This window comes from Calliphora vicina, chromosome 2 (genome assembly GCF_958450345.1).
Source record: "Calliphora vicina chromosome 2, idCalVici1.1, whole genome shotgun sequence".
In the NCBI taxonomy this organism is placed as follows: Eukaryota; Metazoa; Arthropoda; class Insecta; order Diptera; family Calliphoridae; genus Calliphora; species Calliphora vicina.
The window spans coordinates 69,918,205-69,933,631 of record NC_088781.1 but is presented as its reverse complement, the minus strand read 5'-3'; the positions used below and the strand labels follow the sequence as shown (position 1 = coordinate 69,933,631).

General features: G+C 27.3%; 1 protein-coding gene across 6 annotated transcripts in view; it reads right to left on the bottom strand.

Annotated features, from left to right (window-relative positions):
- Positions 1–915: 915 nt before the first annotated feature.
- Samuel (SAM-motif ubiquitously expressed punctatedly localized protein) overlaps positions 916–15,427 on the bottom strand; it is a 114,445-nt gene continuing 99,933 nt past the window's right edge. For all 6 annotated transcript variants that reach the window (XM_065501422.1, XM_065501418.1, XM_065501419.1 and 3 more), the window contains exon 7: positions 916–4,251. In XM_065501422.1, the coding sequence (XP_065357494.1) occupies positions 3,556–4,251 (696 nt within the window). In that variant the 3' untranslated portion in view covers positions 916–3,555. The remainder of the gene's footprint in view (positions 4,252–15,427) is intronic.

Here is a 15,427-nt window from a genome sequence, read left to right as displayed (position 1 = left end):
ATAAATAAGAATTCAAACAAACATTTGCTTGTAAGTCTATGTATGTATGTAAATTCCTTAATATGTATGAATGTGTGCATAAGTATTATTTATTGTAATTTGTATTTTCTTATACATACTATTTATTAATTTATTTATTTATTTATTATTTATATATTTTCAATACAAAAAAAAAATATACATAATAAAATGTATAAAAGTATCTATGTTTTGTATATCTTAAGTACACTTGGGTTTTTGTTTTAATTATTACATCATAGTATGTATTTATTGTTGCAAGTAAGTAAATAATGTTGTTGTAGTTTTAAAATTTAAGTTTAATAATTATTGTTCTTATTAATAAGGTAAATAAAATAACGACAAACAAAATACAACTTAATTTAAAAATTGACTATAAAATTTGTAATTTTTTCATTAAAATTTATGTTGTGTTTTTTGTTTTTTATAAACATCGCTTAAATTTATAAGTATCTATTAGAATTTTATATCTAAGTTGCTCAAATCATACATTTAATGTATGATTTTGATTTTTCTTTTTAAATATGTAAATTGCTTTGTTTTATTTACTCTTGTTTTTATTGGAAGACTTTGCGATTGTTGCTGTTTAGTTTTTAATTATAATTAACTAAAAAAGAAAAAAAATAATTAATTTTTATTTAAGGCATTTTGGTATTTAAGGATATTTGTTTTTTTTAAATTATAATATTTAAATAATATATTTACATTTTCTTTGTATTAATTGTAAACATTTTTTTAAATATGTACGATATACAAAGCCAAATATTTTGAAGGCCTTTACAGTTTTCAGTTCTAAACTGTAATTATTAGTTTTTATAAAAATAATTACCTGTGCAATCAAATTACAAATTTGGCATTATTATTTAATTCTGAAAAGTATGATGTAAAAATGTAGACTTTGCATAATGTACATATGTACTTATGTATGTTATTATGTATATAAAGTTATATGAACAAAAATAGTTTAATATTATTTTTATTGATTGTGCTTATTATAAATATTTACAATATTTATGAAATACAGTTAAAACGAGAAATCCTTCCTACTCTAGTTTATTGAATTATTTTATAAATTTGAAACTTTAGAGCTGAATGAAAATCATAAAAAATGCAAATTGATTGTGTTCGTAATTTTGTCGAATAGGCATTAGACAATAAATTTATGTAAAACAAATCTATTTATAAATTATAACCATTACATTCCAGGTATAATCTATAAATACAAATTTAAATTATTTTGTTTTTAGACACATTCCATAAAAATCAAATAATATGCAGAATATGCCTTTGTAACAATATACATACATATCGATGGCTTAATATAAAAAAGGCGTAACTCGATTTTTTGTTACTTTACAGGAGGAGGAAAAAACTTAATAAAATCCATAAAATTTTTGACACAAAAAAAGTTTTAATGCAATTTGTAATAAGAAGAGACATCACATTTTATTTATCATTTTTTTTTTATTTTAATGAAGTTATTTAATATAACTTTGTTTGCATTGATATTTTTTAAAAAAATTTAGTTACGCCTTTTTTATATGTATTAAGCCATCGATATATGCAATAATAAATCAATGAGAAGGGTCATTCCGTTCGTAATTTCCACAATATAACTTTCCGAGCCTATAAAGTATATATATTCTGGATCCTTATAGATAGCGGAGTCGATTAAGCCATGCCCGTCTGTCTGTCTGTTGAAATAAATTTTCTGAAAACCCCAGATATCTTCGATATCCAAATCTTCAATAATTCTGTCAGACATGCTTTCGAGAAGTTTCCTATTTAAAATCAGCAAAATCGGTCCACAAATGGCTGATATATGAGGAAAAAACCAGGACAACCTCGATTTTTGACCTACATACATATATCTGGATTACTAAGTCATTAATATAGACAATATGGATATCTAATGATAGATATTTCAAACGACGTATATAAGACCATAGTAAGTTGGACCTACAATGAGTCAAAATCGGGAAAAATATTTTTTAACCCGAATTTTTTTTCAAAAAAAAAAAAAAAATTAAAAAAGAAAATTTTTTTTTTTAAATTTAAAAAAAAAATAACAATTCCAAAAAAATTTTTCGAAATTATCGAATTATAGACCAACGGAGACGGGGTCACGCGTGGAGACAGGTTAACGGTTCACATATTTCAAATATATGTATTTTGAAGCTGTTAATGTGACTAGTATAAAGAAGTAAATGGAGGAAGTTGTGTTTTCAAAAAATCTATAAAACGGTTTTGCTAAAACAAGGCAAATGAACATTTTTTATTCTAAAATAAAATTTTTGTTTTTAAATATTGTTTAATAACATTTTAGAGTTGTATAGAATGTTTAGTTTGAAATGCTATAGTAAAATAAATTGAGATTTGTTACCAAAAATCCCAAAATTCAAAAATCAACAAAAATTTTGGTTTATTGGATATATTTGAAGTACGCAAATTGGGGCAAACAAAAAAACGATTAGCAAGTTACCTTTTAGTGACATATAAATTTATGTATATACATATTTTGTAAGTTTCTAAATAAGTAACTAAATAGGAATAAAAAATATTAACAAATTTTATCACTGTCGAAGCCATTTCCACTTATCGAACATCATCAATTTCCAAAATTTTCCACGTCAAAAGCAAATAAGTGGATTTTGTCGGACTAATTGTGACAAGATTGATAAAGGGCGACAATTTCACCAACTATTTATCAGCCATGGAATCTGGAAAATGGCAATAGAAAGAATAACTACTACAAGCGAATTGTCGAATATCTTTTGCACAATTTCAGCAAATGTGAAATGTCATTGAACATTAATTTTCTTCATTCCCATCTACATTAATAACTTGGGTTAAACTAGCGATAAGTAAAGATAGAGAAAAACTACAAAGCTTTTCGAATGCTCGGATCTAATACGTGGGACGACCCAAACAATTAATAATGATAATGATTTTTGGTTGCAGTTTGCTGCTCATTCAACTAAGTGAATTTGATCAACGGATGGACAAAAATGAAATACTGATTCGTCCAAAATTGTTTTTTTTTATCAAATGGTGATAAATTAAATTGATACCAAATGTAAATAGGCATTCAAATTGTGTTTATAACATAAGTAAATTGTAAATGTTAGTATGAAGTTATTTGCTACAGATTCTTGTTCGTATTAGAGTTGATTCTTTTATTGTTAGAAATTGGAGGGATGTAAATAACGTTTCATTGATATTTACTAAAGATTGTTTTCTCTTGGATTTCATAAAACAGTCAAGTAGTTTAGCTAAAAATTCAATTGGCTTTTTGCCACTGAGTAGGAATATTCTCAATTTTAATTCATTCGATTTTCACCGAATAGAATGGAATAAGGAAAATCCCCATTTCATAATTTTAGTTTTTCCTCAATGTGTCACACTGTCTTTCTGTCGTCCTTGTACAGTGTATTTAATATTATGGATATTGATTGCATTATATTCATTCCATTCGATTTTACTCGTAGCGTTTTGTATTTTGAATTGCAACGATAATTTCAGATACAAAATAATCAACTAACTGCTGGAGTCGGCATTGTCGTGACGATTGGTAGTTGGATTGCTGTTGTTGCTGCTGCAAATGTTTTGCGATGGTGAATGCTGTTCTTGTGGATGAAGATGATGTTGTTGCTGTTGCTGGGGTATGGGTGCTTGTGGTGGCGGTGGTGATGAAAAATGACCAACATTAGCATTACAATTGCTGTTGCCTCTGGGTGTATTGCCATCGCTATTGTATACATTAGTAGTTGTGCTATTTGCGGAAATAGTATTTGTAGAACTTGTTGTTGATGTTGTACTTTCATTCTTGTTAACAGAGCTGCTGTTGCTGTTGCTACTGTTGTAGCTGCTACAGTTCTTGCTACTGTTGGTCGATAATGGATTTTTTGGTAAATGACTATTACAACTACCACCACTATTGCTGCTACAACCAATTGCAGCAACATTTGTGGCAATGCTGCCTGTTGTATGATCGCTTGCTGTTGTTGTTGTTGCAATTGTTGCTGCTGCTGCTGTCATACCACCAGTTTGCAAAGCCAACACCTGTTGAACTTGTGCAACACACGACACGCACGGACAAGGACCGCCCAATTTCTTCGCCAACACAGAACGTAATTTAAGAGCTGGTCCTAATTTCATGCCCAACGAATTTACCAAATGATCTTCTGTTAGCAGCGGCAAACCAGATCCATCAATGCATTGATCACGAAAATGCTGCAATGAAAATAAGAAAACGAAAAATTCTATTAGTTATTAGCAGGGAAACCGGAAATATGCTCTAAAAAAAGCGTTTTAGGCGCTTTAAATATGCAGTAAAAACTTTAAAATATGCTCTTAAAATTTAAAAAATATGCTCTTAAAAAAAAAACTTTTACATAATTTTTAACCAAAAAAAATTTACTTAAATTTTCAAATAAAAATCGTTGTCTATTGGATCTGAAAACATTTTTAAACATAGAAAATGTTCTTTCGACATCAACTGATGTTACAGGAGCAAATTTAAAAGACAATATTTCTTTAACACTTAGAACGGTTAAGTTTGAATTAGAACTAAAATTTGATATTTAGATGGAGCTATTATTAAAATAGTGCTTATTTTATATTAAAACAAGTAAGAAAGCTATATTCGGCTGTGCCGAATCTTATATACCCTTCACCTAATTATACTTCAAAATAAAAAATTTAAATATTTTTAGATGAACAAAAATTTTTTTTCAGTTTTTTCATTTTTTGGATAAAAAAATTTTTCGAATTGTTATTTTAAATTTTTAAAAAAAATTTTCTGTTTTTTAAATTTTTTTTTGGTGAAAAGCCATCTATTTTTCAATTTTGAATTTTAAACAAAGGAAGTAAAAACCTGTAACACAACAGCGAAAAATAAGTAAGACAAAATTTGTTTTTGATAAACTCAAAATATGCTATTAAACAGTAAAATATGCTCTAAAAACGCAAAATATGACATAAATATGCTCTTAAAACAAATATATGCAAACATATGTATTTAAGGGTAAAATATGCAAAAATATGCACTAACAAATCGATGCCAAAATTCTTAAATAGTTCTGAAACGTGTAAATATCTTATCCATGTGCTCATTAGACTCACCAGAAAAAACATGCATTTGCATATTTTGGTTTCCCTGGTTATTAGGAATAATAATAACATACAAATGTACATATCGTCACCTAAAATGCATAACAATGTATCAACAAAAAAATCGAAATTGATTTTATTATTAATTACGATCAAAGTATATTTATACAAGTAGGTACATGCAAGTGATCAGCTGTTCATTTTTTTCTCCTTTGTAAATACTTGTGAGATTGTCAAAATTTTTTACTTTTTTGTTTTTCTTTCTGTTTGTTTACATTTTTTGTACCTATATGAAAATATTAATAAAAAAATTAATTTTGAAAATTTTTAATAATAAAAGTAAAAATAACAATTGGAATTATGTGTTTTTGATCATTGTGCAAAAAAGATGTACAAGTGGCAGTGGTGACTTATTCTATGTGCGAAAAGACCCGATTAAAAGGCAACGTGAGTGAAATTTGTGGCAAAAATTTTCAACTGTTTTTGACAATCTCGCAATGTTTTACACAAACAAAATTAATGTTGTTTTTTATACCCTTCAGCTTCGTGAGAAGGGTATAGGTATATAAGTTTGTCATTCCGTTTGTAATTTCTACATTTTTCATTTCCGACCCTATAAAGTATATATATTCTGGATCCTTATAGATAGCGGAGTCGATTAAGCCATGCCCGTCTGTCTGTCTGTTGAAATCAATTTTCTGAAGGCCCCAGATATCTCCGGGATCCAAATCTTCAACAATTCTGTCAGACATACTTTCGAGAATTTTGCTATTTAAAATCAGCAAAATCCGTCCATAAATAACGGAGATATGAGCAAAAATCCGAGACAACCTCTGAAAATTTCATCAAAAAACACAATGTATTGCATGCTTTGACAAAAAAACAACAAAACGTATGGTTGGATGTGCAAGTTTTGCGTATTTTGTTTTTTTTTGTGTTTTGTTTCTTTTGGCGTTGTTGTTTTTTATACAACTAAACTTTTGTTTGGTTGTGTGTTGGTTTTTTTGACAAAAAATCAACAAATCGTATGTTTGAATGTGCATGCTTTGCGTATTTTGTTTTTCTTTTGTGTTTTGTTTCTTTTGGCGTTGTTGTTTTTTATACAATTAAACGTATGTTTGGATGTGTGTTGGTTTCATTGGCTTGCGTATTTTGTTTTTGTTTTTTCTTTTGGTGTTTTGTTTCGTTTGGCGTTGTTGTTGTTTTTTGTGTTCTTGATAAATTTAGGATGCTGTACGCTGAAAGTGGGCAACAAGGCGAATTAATACAAGGTGGTGTTAGTTCTACAAAAACAACGATTGGTCTTAACAAATGTCAAAAAACCAAAATGAAAAATTTAACAAATAAGTATTTAAACTTAATATAGTGTAGATAATTGAATAGTGAGGGCTTTACTTATTTATGTAAACAATAAATATTTTTTTAATAAGCTTAGAATATGTAGATATTTAAATATAAAAACAAGATTTGACAATTGTTAGAACCAAAAAGCGAAAAAAAAATTATCAGCTGTTTGACTGACTCCACCTTGTATAAATTCGCCTTGGTGGGCAATGTACATACATATATACTAATTATAAAAAATAATAATGCATCCACAACAAAGGTGAAGGGTATATAAGATTCGGCATAGCCGAATATAGCACTCTTACTTGTTTTATTGTTGATTTGTTGTAGAGTTGCATGTACTTGTATAAATATACTTTGATTACGATTACATCATATTACATACACAGAAAAAAGTTTCAACATAAATATTATGATTTGATTTCATTAACTTCAATTCAAAACATTTATAAATAATTTCTTAAGTAGTATGCAGGATGCACTAAGTAAAGTAAAATCAACAACACAGCTGATTTTTATTTATCTATTTTGAAAGTGCTTGTGTTTTGTCAAACTGAATTTATTTTGAAAAATAATAAATTTTATTTTCAAAGAAAAAAATTTTTAAATCAAAAAACATGAACACAGAAAAAAGAAATTCATAATTGGAATGAATTTTGTAATAAATATTATTAATCGAACTTGATTTTTTTTTCCCAAACTTTTTTCATTCAGAATAAGAACATGTTCATAAATATGATAAAATTTTACATGACGGAAATGTTTGCTTTTTTTTACGTAAATTTTTTGATATTTTACAATAAATTGCATTATCTAATGATTTAGATCAAATATTTTGGTATAATAGCCCTATATTGGCCAATCTTTCAAGATGAATCAACAAAATCTTCCTTACATGACATTAAAACATTTCAACTTCTTCTAAAAATGCAGTAAATTTTGATCATATTTTCTCATTTTGTAGTTGCAAATTATAAAAATATGTACATATGTATATGTACCAAAAATTTTTGAACGACATAAAAATATATCTAAATTATATTTGAAAACAAAAAATCTAAAAATAATCATACTATTTAAGAAATTATTTATTATTATTATTATTTATTCATACTATTTACATATGTATGTATGTAGAAAATTTTTTTTGGGTAGGTGTTGGAAATTTTGTGAAATGTCGTTTTAACTGATAATAGAAGGGCGGAACACTTTATTTGATTAACCCTAACATTATAACTTTGACGCACAGTGTTGCCTGTATTAAGATTTTATGTCGAAATTCTGGATAATTTTATATGTATATCGCTGGCAAAGGGTATATAAGTTCCGTTACAGCCGAATTTGTTTAAGTTGTTTTCTTTTTTGTAAATAACTTTTTTACAGCCATTAAAATGCAAACATGAATGTGTATCTATTCAGTCCAACAATGTGACCAACTCTTTGTACTTGTTATAGGAAAAATTAGATTGGATTGAGACGTAATATTATGAATTGGTTTCATTAAAACTGAACAACAGTATAAAATAAAATTGCGTTTTTTTCCGATACCCATAAAATATATATAAATGTCTTTTTTTATAGATTATACATATTACGATTCCTTAATAACTAAGCTCGAAACCCAATAAACCAGAAAACGATATGATAGCAAAATCGTTATTACCTTATGGGAGCGATTATGATATCATAACTATTATTGAAAACGATATTATCATAATATAGTTTTCAAATATTTTCCTTCCAATAAAATAAATATGTAAGTAAATTACAAACATTTGAAAAAAACTTCAAACTGAAAAATAATTTAAATTAAAAATTTTCAAACAACAAACGCAAGATGGAAACAAAATTAATATTAAATAATTTAAAACGTTATTTTGATTTAAACTATGTGCAGTTAATAAAAACGCGATAATTTTCTTAAATTTTATGGTGATTTGTATGCAATATTTGAAACGTTCAAATAGCTAAAATATGCACATGCGATATGAATATGATGAAAATATCGTTTGCTTAGTACACAAACGTGCCAAGTCACATTTTTTAAATTTTACAGGTGAGGCAAAAGACGTCCTATCTTTTTTTGCTTACAATATTCTTTAGATCTGTAAACGCAGTTCTCTCCTATGATCTGTTGGCTTTAAGTAGCAGTTGAGAAAATAAAATAATTGAAATGACTTTAGAAACTGAAGCCATTTTTAGGGACTTAGCTCTTTTGATTTTTATGATTTATACCTATGTGTTTTTTGGCTGGACATTTTCTTATAATAAATTTTAATTTCTCATTTTATTATTTTACAAATTGGTTTTATTATTTTATATTATTTAAATACATAACAAAAAACAATCTTATTTCATTGCTGTAAAGGGAAAAAACTCAAAATCTTAAATAAATTAGTTTTTTATTATTATTTCTTCAAGATTTAATTATTTTCTTATTTTACAGTGAATTGTGTAACAACACTATAGTGATTACATCGAAAAATGTTAATCTTCAAAGTATTATAGCAAATAGTATTGAAAAAGTAGATTTAAATAGCATATTCAATGTTTTCTTATTATTATTTTTTTTTGTGGAGTTAGCACTTTTGCGTATCACTGAAAAATCATCAGTTAGAAACAAAATAACGAATTTTTTTTTGCAAAATATGTATCTTATGTTTTACTATCTATCTGCATCAAAATCTTAATTTCAATCAAAAGTGGACTTGTTACGTTTGCGTACTAAGCTAACGATATGTATGTTATTTTTTCTTTCCAGGTTTTTGTTTATTTCAGCAAAATATCTAGTATTAGAGATTAAAATCTATATAATTTTTAGTATTAAATAGCATTCAGAATAAAAACTGTAGCATGGCGATTTTACTATCGTTTTTATTGGAAATTATGATAGCGAAAAAAACGGTATCATAATTATCTGGAAAAACAATATTATAAGGAACGGTACAATTTAGTCCGCAAAAACTATCGTTTATGACACGCAAACGATCTAGATCATCTAGATGATATCGTTTGGTTTATTGGGAATTTAATATTTAATAATTGGAAGAATTGAATTTTTCCCCTTGCAAACGAATTTCTAAACTTCAGACGGGTTAACATTATCCGATTTGACCCAAATCTTCAGAGAGTGAGTATTGTGTCAAGTGTCACTCCTCGTCATTTTCATAGAAAACAAAACTATGGTGTACGGACTCGTATGTTTATTATTCTAAAAATGGACATTTTCATAATCAGTTTCAGGTTTGAACAGAAATATCGTATATTTAGAATTATTGTTAATAGTTTTTAAGAAATTTTAATATAATTGTCTGCAATTTCATATTTCATAAAAAATTTAAAATATTTTGGTCTGCAATGGTTGGTCGGTCATATTATTTAATGCGAATATATACAACATACATATGGGGCATTTCATGTCAAGTGAACCAACTTTTGAAATCGATGTCTTCCGATCGGGATGAAATTTGCACCAAGGTTAGCTCTATTGGATAGTAACTCAGACACAATTTTTCAACAACATCGGTCGAGAACTCTCTGAGTTATAGGGGGTAAAATTTTGACAATTTGGTCAAAGAGGGGTTTTTTCTTATCCATGTAACTTATTACCTATTGTTCTTAGCAAAATGTGTCCCAAATAGTATAGATAGCTATTTCTTCGATCTTTCGAAAAAAAATATTTAAAAAAAAAAATAAAAAATTTTTAATATTTTTTTTCCGAAATCAAAAACTTTTTTGACTTTTTTTTAAAATACGCCCTTTTTTTTTCTTTTTTTTTTTTTCTTAAAATAAAGTTTAGATATTTTCCTTGAACACCTACTTGGTCGCTTAGTGGGATGCGAGTGGGATATCTATCAAAATAAATATTTTGTAACTCAAAACATAAAATTTTTGACTTTTTTTGCAAAATCAAAAACTTTGTTGACTTTTTTTTTCAAAATGGACCCTTTTTTAATCTTTTTTTTTAGGTCAAACAAAAGCTTAGATATTATCCTTGAAGACCCTTTTGGTCGCTTAGTGGGATGCGAGTGGGATATCTATCAAAATAAATATTTTTTAACTCAAGACTTACAATTTTTGACTTTTTTTTTTGCAAATACGACTTTTTTTCCAAATGGGCCCTTTTTTTTAAATTTTTTTGTAGTCAAAAGAAAGCTTAGGTCCATTCCTTTAAGATATTTTTAGTCCCTTAGAGGGATGCGAGTAGGATATCTATCAAAATAAATATTTTGTAACGCAAGACATACAATTTTTTAATTTTTTTTTGCAAAATCAAAATTTTTTTCCAATATGGGCCCTTTTTTAATTTTTTTTTTGCTCAAAAGAAAGCCTAGGTCCATTCCTTTAAGATATTTTTAGTCCCTTAGTGGGATGCGAGTGGGATATCTATCAAAATAAATATTTTGTAACAATTTTTTAATTTTTTTTTGCAAAATCGAAATTTTTTTCCAATATGGGACTTTTTTTTAAAAATTTTTTTTTGCTCAAAAGAAAGCTTAGGTCTTTTCCTTTAAGACCTATTTTGTCACTTAGGAAGATGTGAGTAGGATATCTATTAAAATAAAAATGTTGTAACTCAAGACATTCAATTATTGACTTTTTTTTTGCAAATTCGAATTTTTTTTCAAAATGGGCCCTTTTTTAAAAATTTTTTTTTAGTCAAAAGAAAGCTTAGGTCCATTCCTTTAAGATATTTTAGGTCCCTTAGTGGGATACGAGTGGGATATCTATCAAAATAAATATTTTGTAACTCAAGATATACAATTTTTGATTTTTAGGCAAAATCAAAAACTTTTTTGACTTTTTTTTAAAATGGGCCCTTTTTGTAATTTTTTTTTTGCTATAAAGAAAGCTTAGGCCTATTCCTTTAAGATGGTTTTGATCGCTTAGTGGGATGCGAGTGGGATATATATCAAAATAAATTTTTTTTAACTCAATACTCGCCGAAATAATTTAAATCAAATAGTATAAATCAAACAACATTTTTTTGGCAAAATTTAAAATTCCTATATCATTTCTTCAAATCGTTATGTGCATCAGTTTAATTTCAATTTGTTAAAAAAAAGTCAAAAAAGTTTTTGATTTCGGAAAAAAAATATTAAAAATTTTTTATTTTTTTTTTAAATATTTTTTTTCGAAAGATCGAAGAAATAGCTATCTATACTATTTGGGACACATCCCAGTATGCAAAATGATTCGAAGTTATATCGAAAATGAATCATTTTTTCGTAAAATTTTATCGATATCGACTTCGATATAATGTCGAGAATGTGCGTGTTTTCCTAGGTAGAGTGCAGAGCGATAAAGAGTCGAAAATCGTTTATTATTCTGATTCTAATTTTTATCGATATACTATACCTTTTTCGGTATTAAAAATGTTCTAAAATGATTCGATTTCGATTAAATATATGAACAATTTCGTATACTTTATACTATCGAGCAATTTCTTCTTGAAATAATGCATATTCAATACCTTTATTATTATCCAATAATGTTGGGTTAGATGTGTTTTCATTTTCAAATGCAATAAACTCTGCACATATTTCTGATGTTTGCTGATTTTGAAGATTCGAATTGTCAAAAACAACATCAATAATTGGCTGCGCTTTTCTTTTAAGACGTCTTCGATCCATTTTTCGTGTTAAACTATATTTTTATGAATATGTTATTGATAGGATAAGAAATAAAATTTTATTTTCTCACAAATTGACAAAAGAATAATGTACTTATGTATATGAATTTGTCAATTTGTGAAAAAATAAAATTTGACATTAAAAAAAACTCGAACATTATTCGCCATTTGTATAAAATATTAAAATACCATATTCTAAAAAATGTAGATTGGATAGAGCATCATAATAAATTCATATTTTCGATTTTAATTCGAAATAAGTTCGATAAAAAGAACTGGCTCGAAATGTTGCATACTGGGATTTTGCTAAGAACAATAGGTAATAAGTTACATGGATAAGAAAAAACCCCTGTTTGACCAAATTGTCAAAATTTTACCCCCTATAACTCAGAGAGTTCTCGACCGATGTTGTTGAAAAATTGTGTCTGAGTTACTATCCAATAGAGCTAACCTTGGTGCAAATTTCATCCCGATCGGAAGACATCGACACCTCAAAAGTTGGTTCACTTGACATGAAATGCCCCATATATATTTACTATGTGATGTATGTACATATGTAATGTATCTCATGTTAATCTGATCGCGTGCTATTTACAATATACTCTAACAACAACAACAATAACTGCTAAACACAGTGCGGCTTTTCAAACTCTAAATACTCGTATGTACGAACGACAAACAAAACAAAAAATGTTTAACGAAAACCATTTTTTAAGTAATTTTCTACACTCTTACTCCATTACAATGGATGGAACTACATATGAGTACGAGCACATGTTAATGCACCATACAAAAATCGATCATCGTGTGCTCCGTTACCAACTGGATCATGTTCTAAATTTCATTCTAGGGTCTTAGTTTTTCTTGTACCAATAATTGACAGTATTGATGACTAAAATGGCTAAAAAGTGGTTAAAACGAAAACAAAAGAGTTGATTTTATTCATTTTTGGGATGAAAATAAAAAAAAAAATTAAAATAAAATCTCAACCAATATTTGCATGACAAAAAACTATGAATTCATGCACATGCAATCTAGAGTCCAGCTTGCAGCAAAGCAAAGCAAATCCAATGGCCATTCAGAAAGTTTTCTTTTTTGTACTTAAAAACTGTATGCCAAAACATGGAAACAAAATATAACCTGTCCACATTGATTTTTAGAAACTTAACTTTTGGGACGTGTCTCGTATCTAAGTATTTTGTATGTTCCATATAGGATTTTTATTATAACACAGACAGAAACATGCGATATTTGCATTCTTGCCATATATGGATGATGCTTAAATAAAATAATAAAAACAATAATAACAATAATATACAAAAAAAAGTTGGAGATTTAAATGGAAAATAAACTATAATCCAACGAAATAGTTGTAAATGCCATGGAAATTGTACTTATTGTAATATTGTCGATTTTATTTTTAATGACAACATGTTGGTCTATTAACTGCAGATACCCATATCCACCACTTCAATACATACACTGCAGTGCAAAAGTGAGGCAATGTTTATAAAAATTTTAGAAAATTGTAATTTACATTAAGGTCATTTCCTCACTTTTGCACCAAAGTAAAAATATTTTCATATATCAATAAATTAAATAAAAAACAAGTAAGAAATTATGATTCCCCCGACTATAAACAGAATACTAACATTTTTAAGATATTCATGCTCGAAAAAGTGATTTTCGGAAGTTGGCCTTATATGGGAGCTATGACTAATTGTGGACCGATCGTCATATTTGTGTTGATTTTTATTGGGATACTAACATATTTCAGACATTAATGAAATTTTCGAGAATGGTGCTTACATATATGGGGGTAGTGCACTAATTTCGAGTGATAGTGCAAAATTAGTGCAATCATTTTGTTCATATTTAGTGTTGAGTTGAAAATTAGCAGCCTCACTAAACATTAGTGATAGTGAGTTTATTGCAAATTGTTTACCTGCACTAATTTGAGTGCAACTTCAAATTGTGCACAAAATTTTTAAGTTCAAAATGGTTTAAGTTTATTTCTGTGCACTAATTTAAAACGTAAGACTAATATTTCATTAAAAATAACAAAAAATATTTAAAATTTTTATTTTTCGAATTTGGATTCAACAATTTCATGACTACTCATTCTTGAAAATTTAGTGATAGTATGTTTAATGCAGCTTTTTTTGATTGCAGGTTAAAATTTTGCACTAATTAATTGTAGTGCAGATTTTTGCACTAAATCTTCGTTTAGCGATAGTTAAAAAATTATCACTATCACTATTTTTTTTAGTGCTAGTTAGGAAATAAGCATTATCACTAAAGCTGTTAAAAAATAGTGCAAACTAAATTGTTTGAGAGCTATTGAACATTGTGGGAAAAATCGGTACTAATTTGGTGGGGTACGAGTTCAGCTTATATAAAACTAATTTGTACTGAATTTGGTTTGGATAATTAAGATATTTGAGGAGCCGCAGAACAAAGTTTACTTTTTTGAAAATTTAAAAATTTTGGGAAATTGATTTTTTCTAGATTATTTCAACCCAAATATTATACAAAGGGCGTGTGTGAAATGATAGCAAAGTACTATGTTAAAAAAATATTTCTATGTGGGGAAAAATTTTCATGTTTCTGCTGTGTGAAATGATTCTGCTTTTCAAATATTTCGTCAAATAAATTATTCTGATATCATTTATTTGATTGCATTTTTAATTACATGTTTATTTTTAAATCATAAGAACAAAAAAAAAAAAAAACAACAACACTTATCTCAATGTTTTTTAATTTTAATTTTTCAATTTAAATTTTGAAATTCTGCTTTTCAGAAATTTTAAATCAATTGTCGAAAATTCTACTATCCCCATGCCTAGTGATATTTTATTCACCTCAGAAGTGTCAACATTTTACTTTCTACAATTCTTTGATACCGTTTCACACATGCCCAAATACCAAAAAATCAATTTGTAAAAAAATTCGAAAAAGTACCTTTTGTTCTAAATACCAAAAAATCAATTTGTAAAAAAATTCGAAAAAGTACCTTTTGTTCTGCGGCTCCTCATTTATGAGAGCTTAACTATTTTCAGATAGGGTAGTTGTATGGGGGCTAGGAAAAAAAAATATGAAAATCTTAAACTGGACCAACATTTTAGAAAAAATATTTGAATTCCAAAGAAAATTTTCACGAAAGTACACATGAGCTCCTGAACTTCCACATCAACTAAATCAATAAGAATCATTTTCGTATTATATACGATTTAAATATCTCTTAAGTGCAAATGTTTAAGCAAGGAAATTCCAAAATAATAAGAAGAATGCTAAAGTGTTAGGAAATCCTTTACGCAG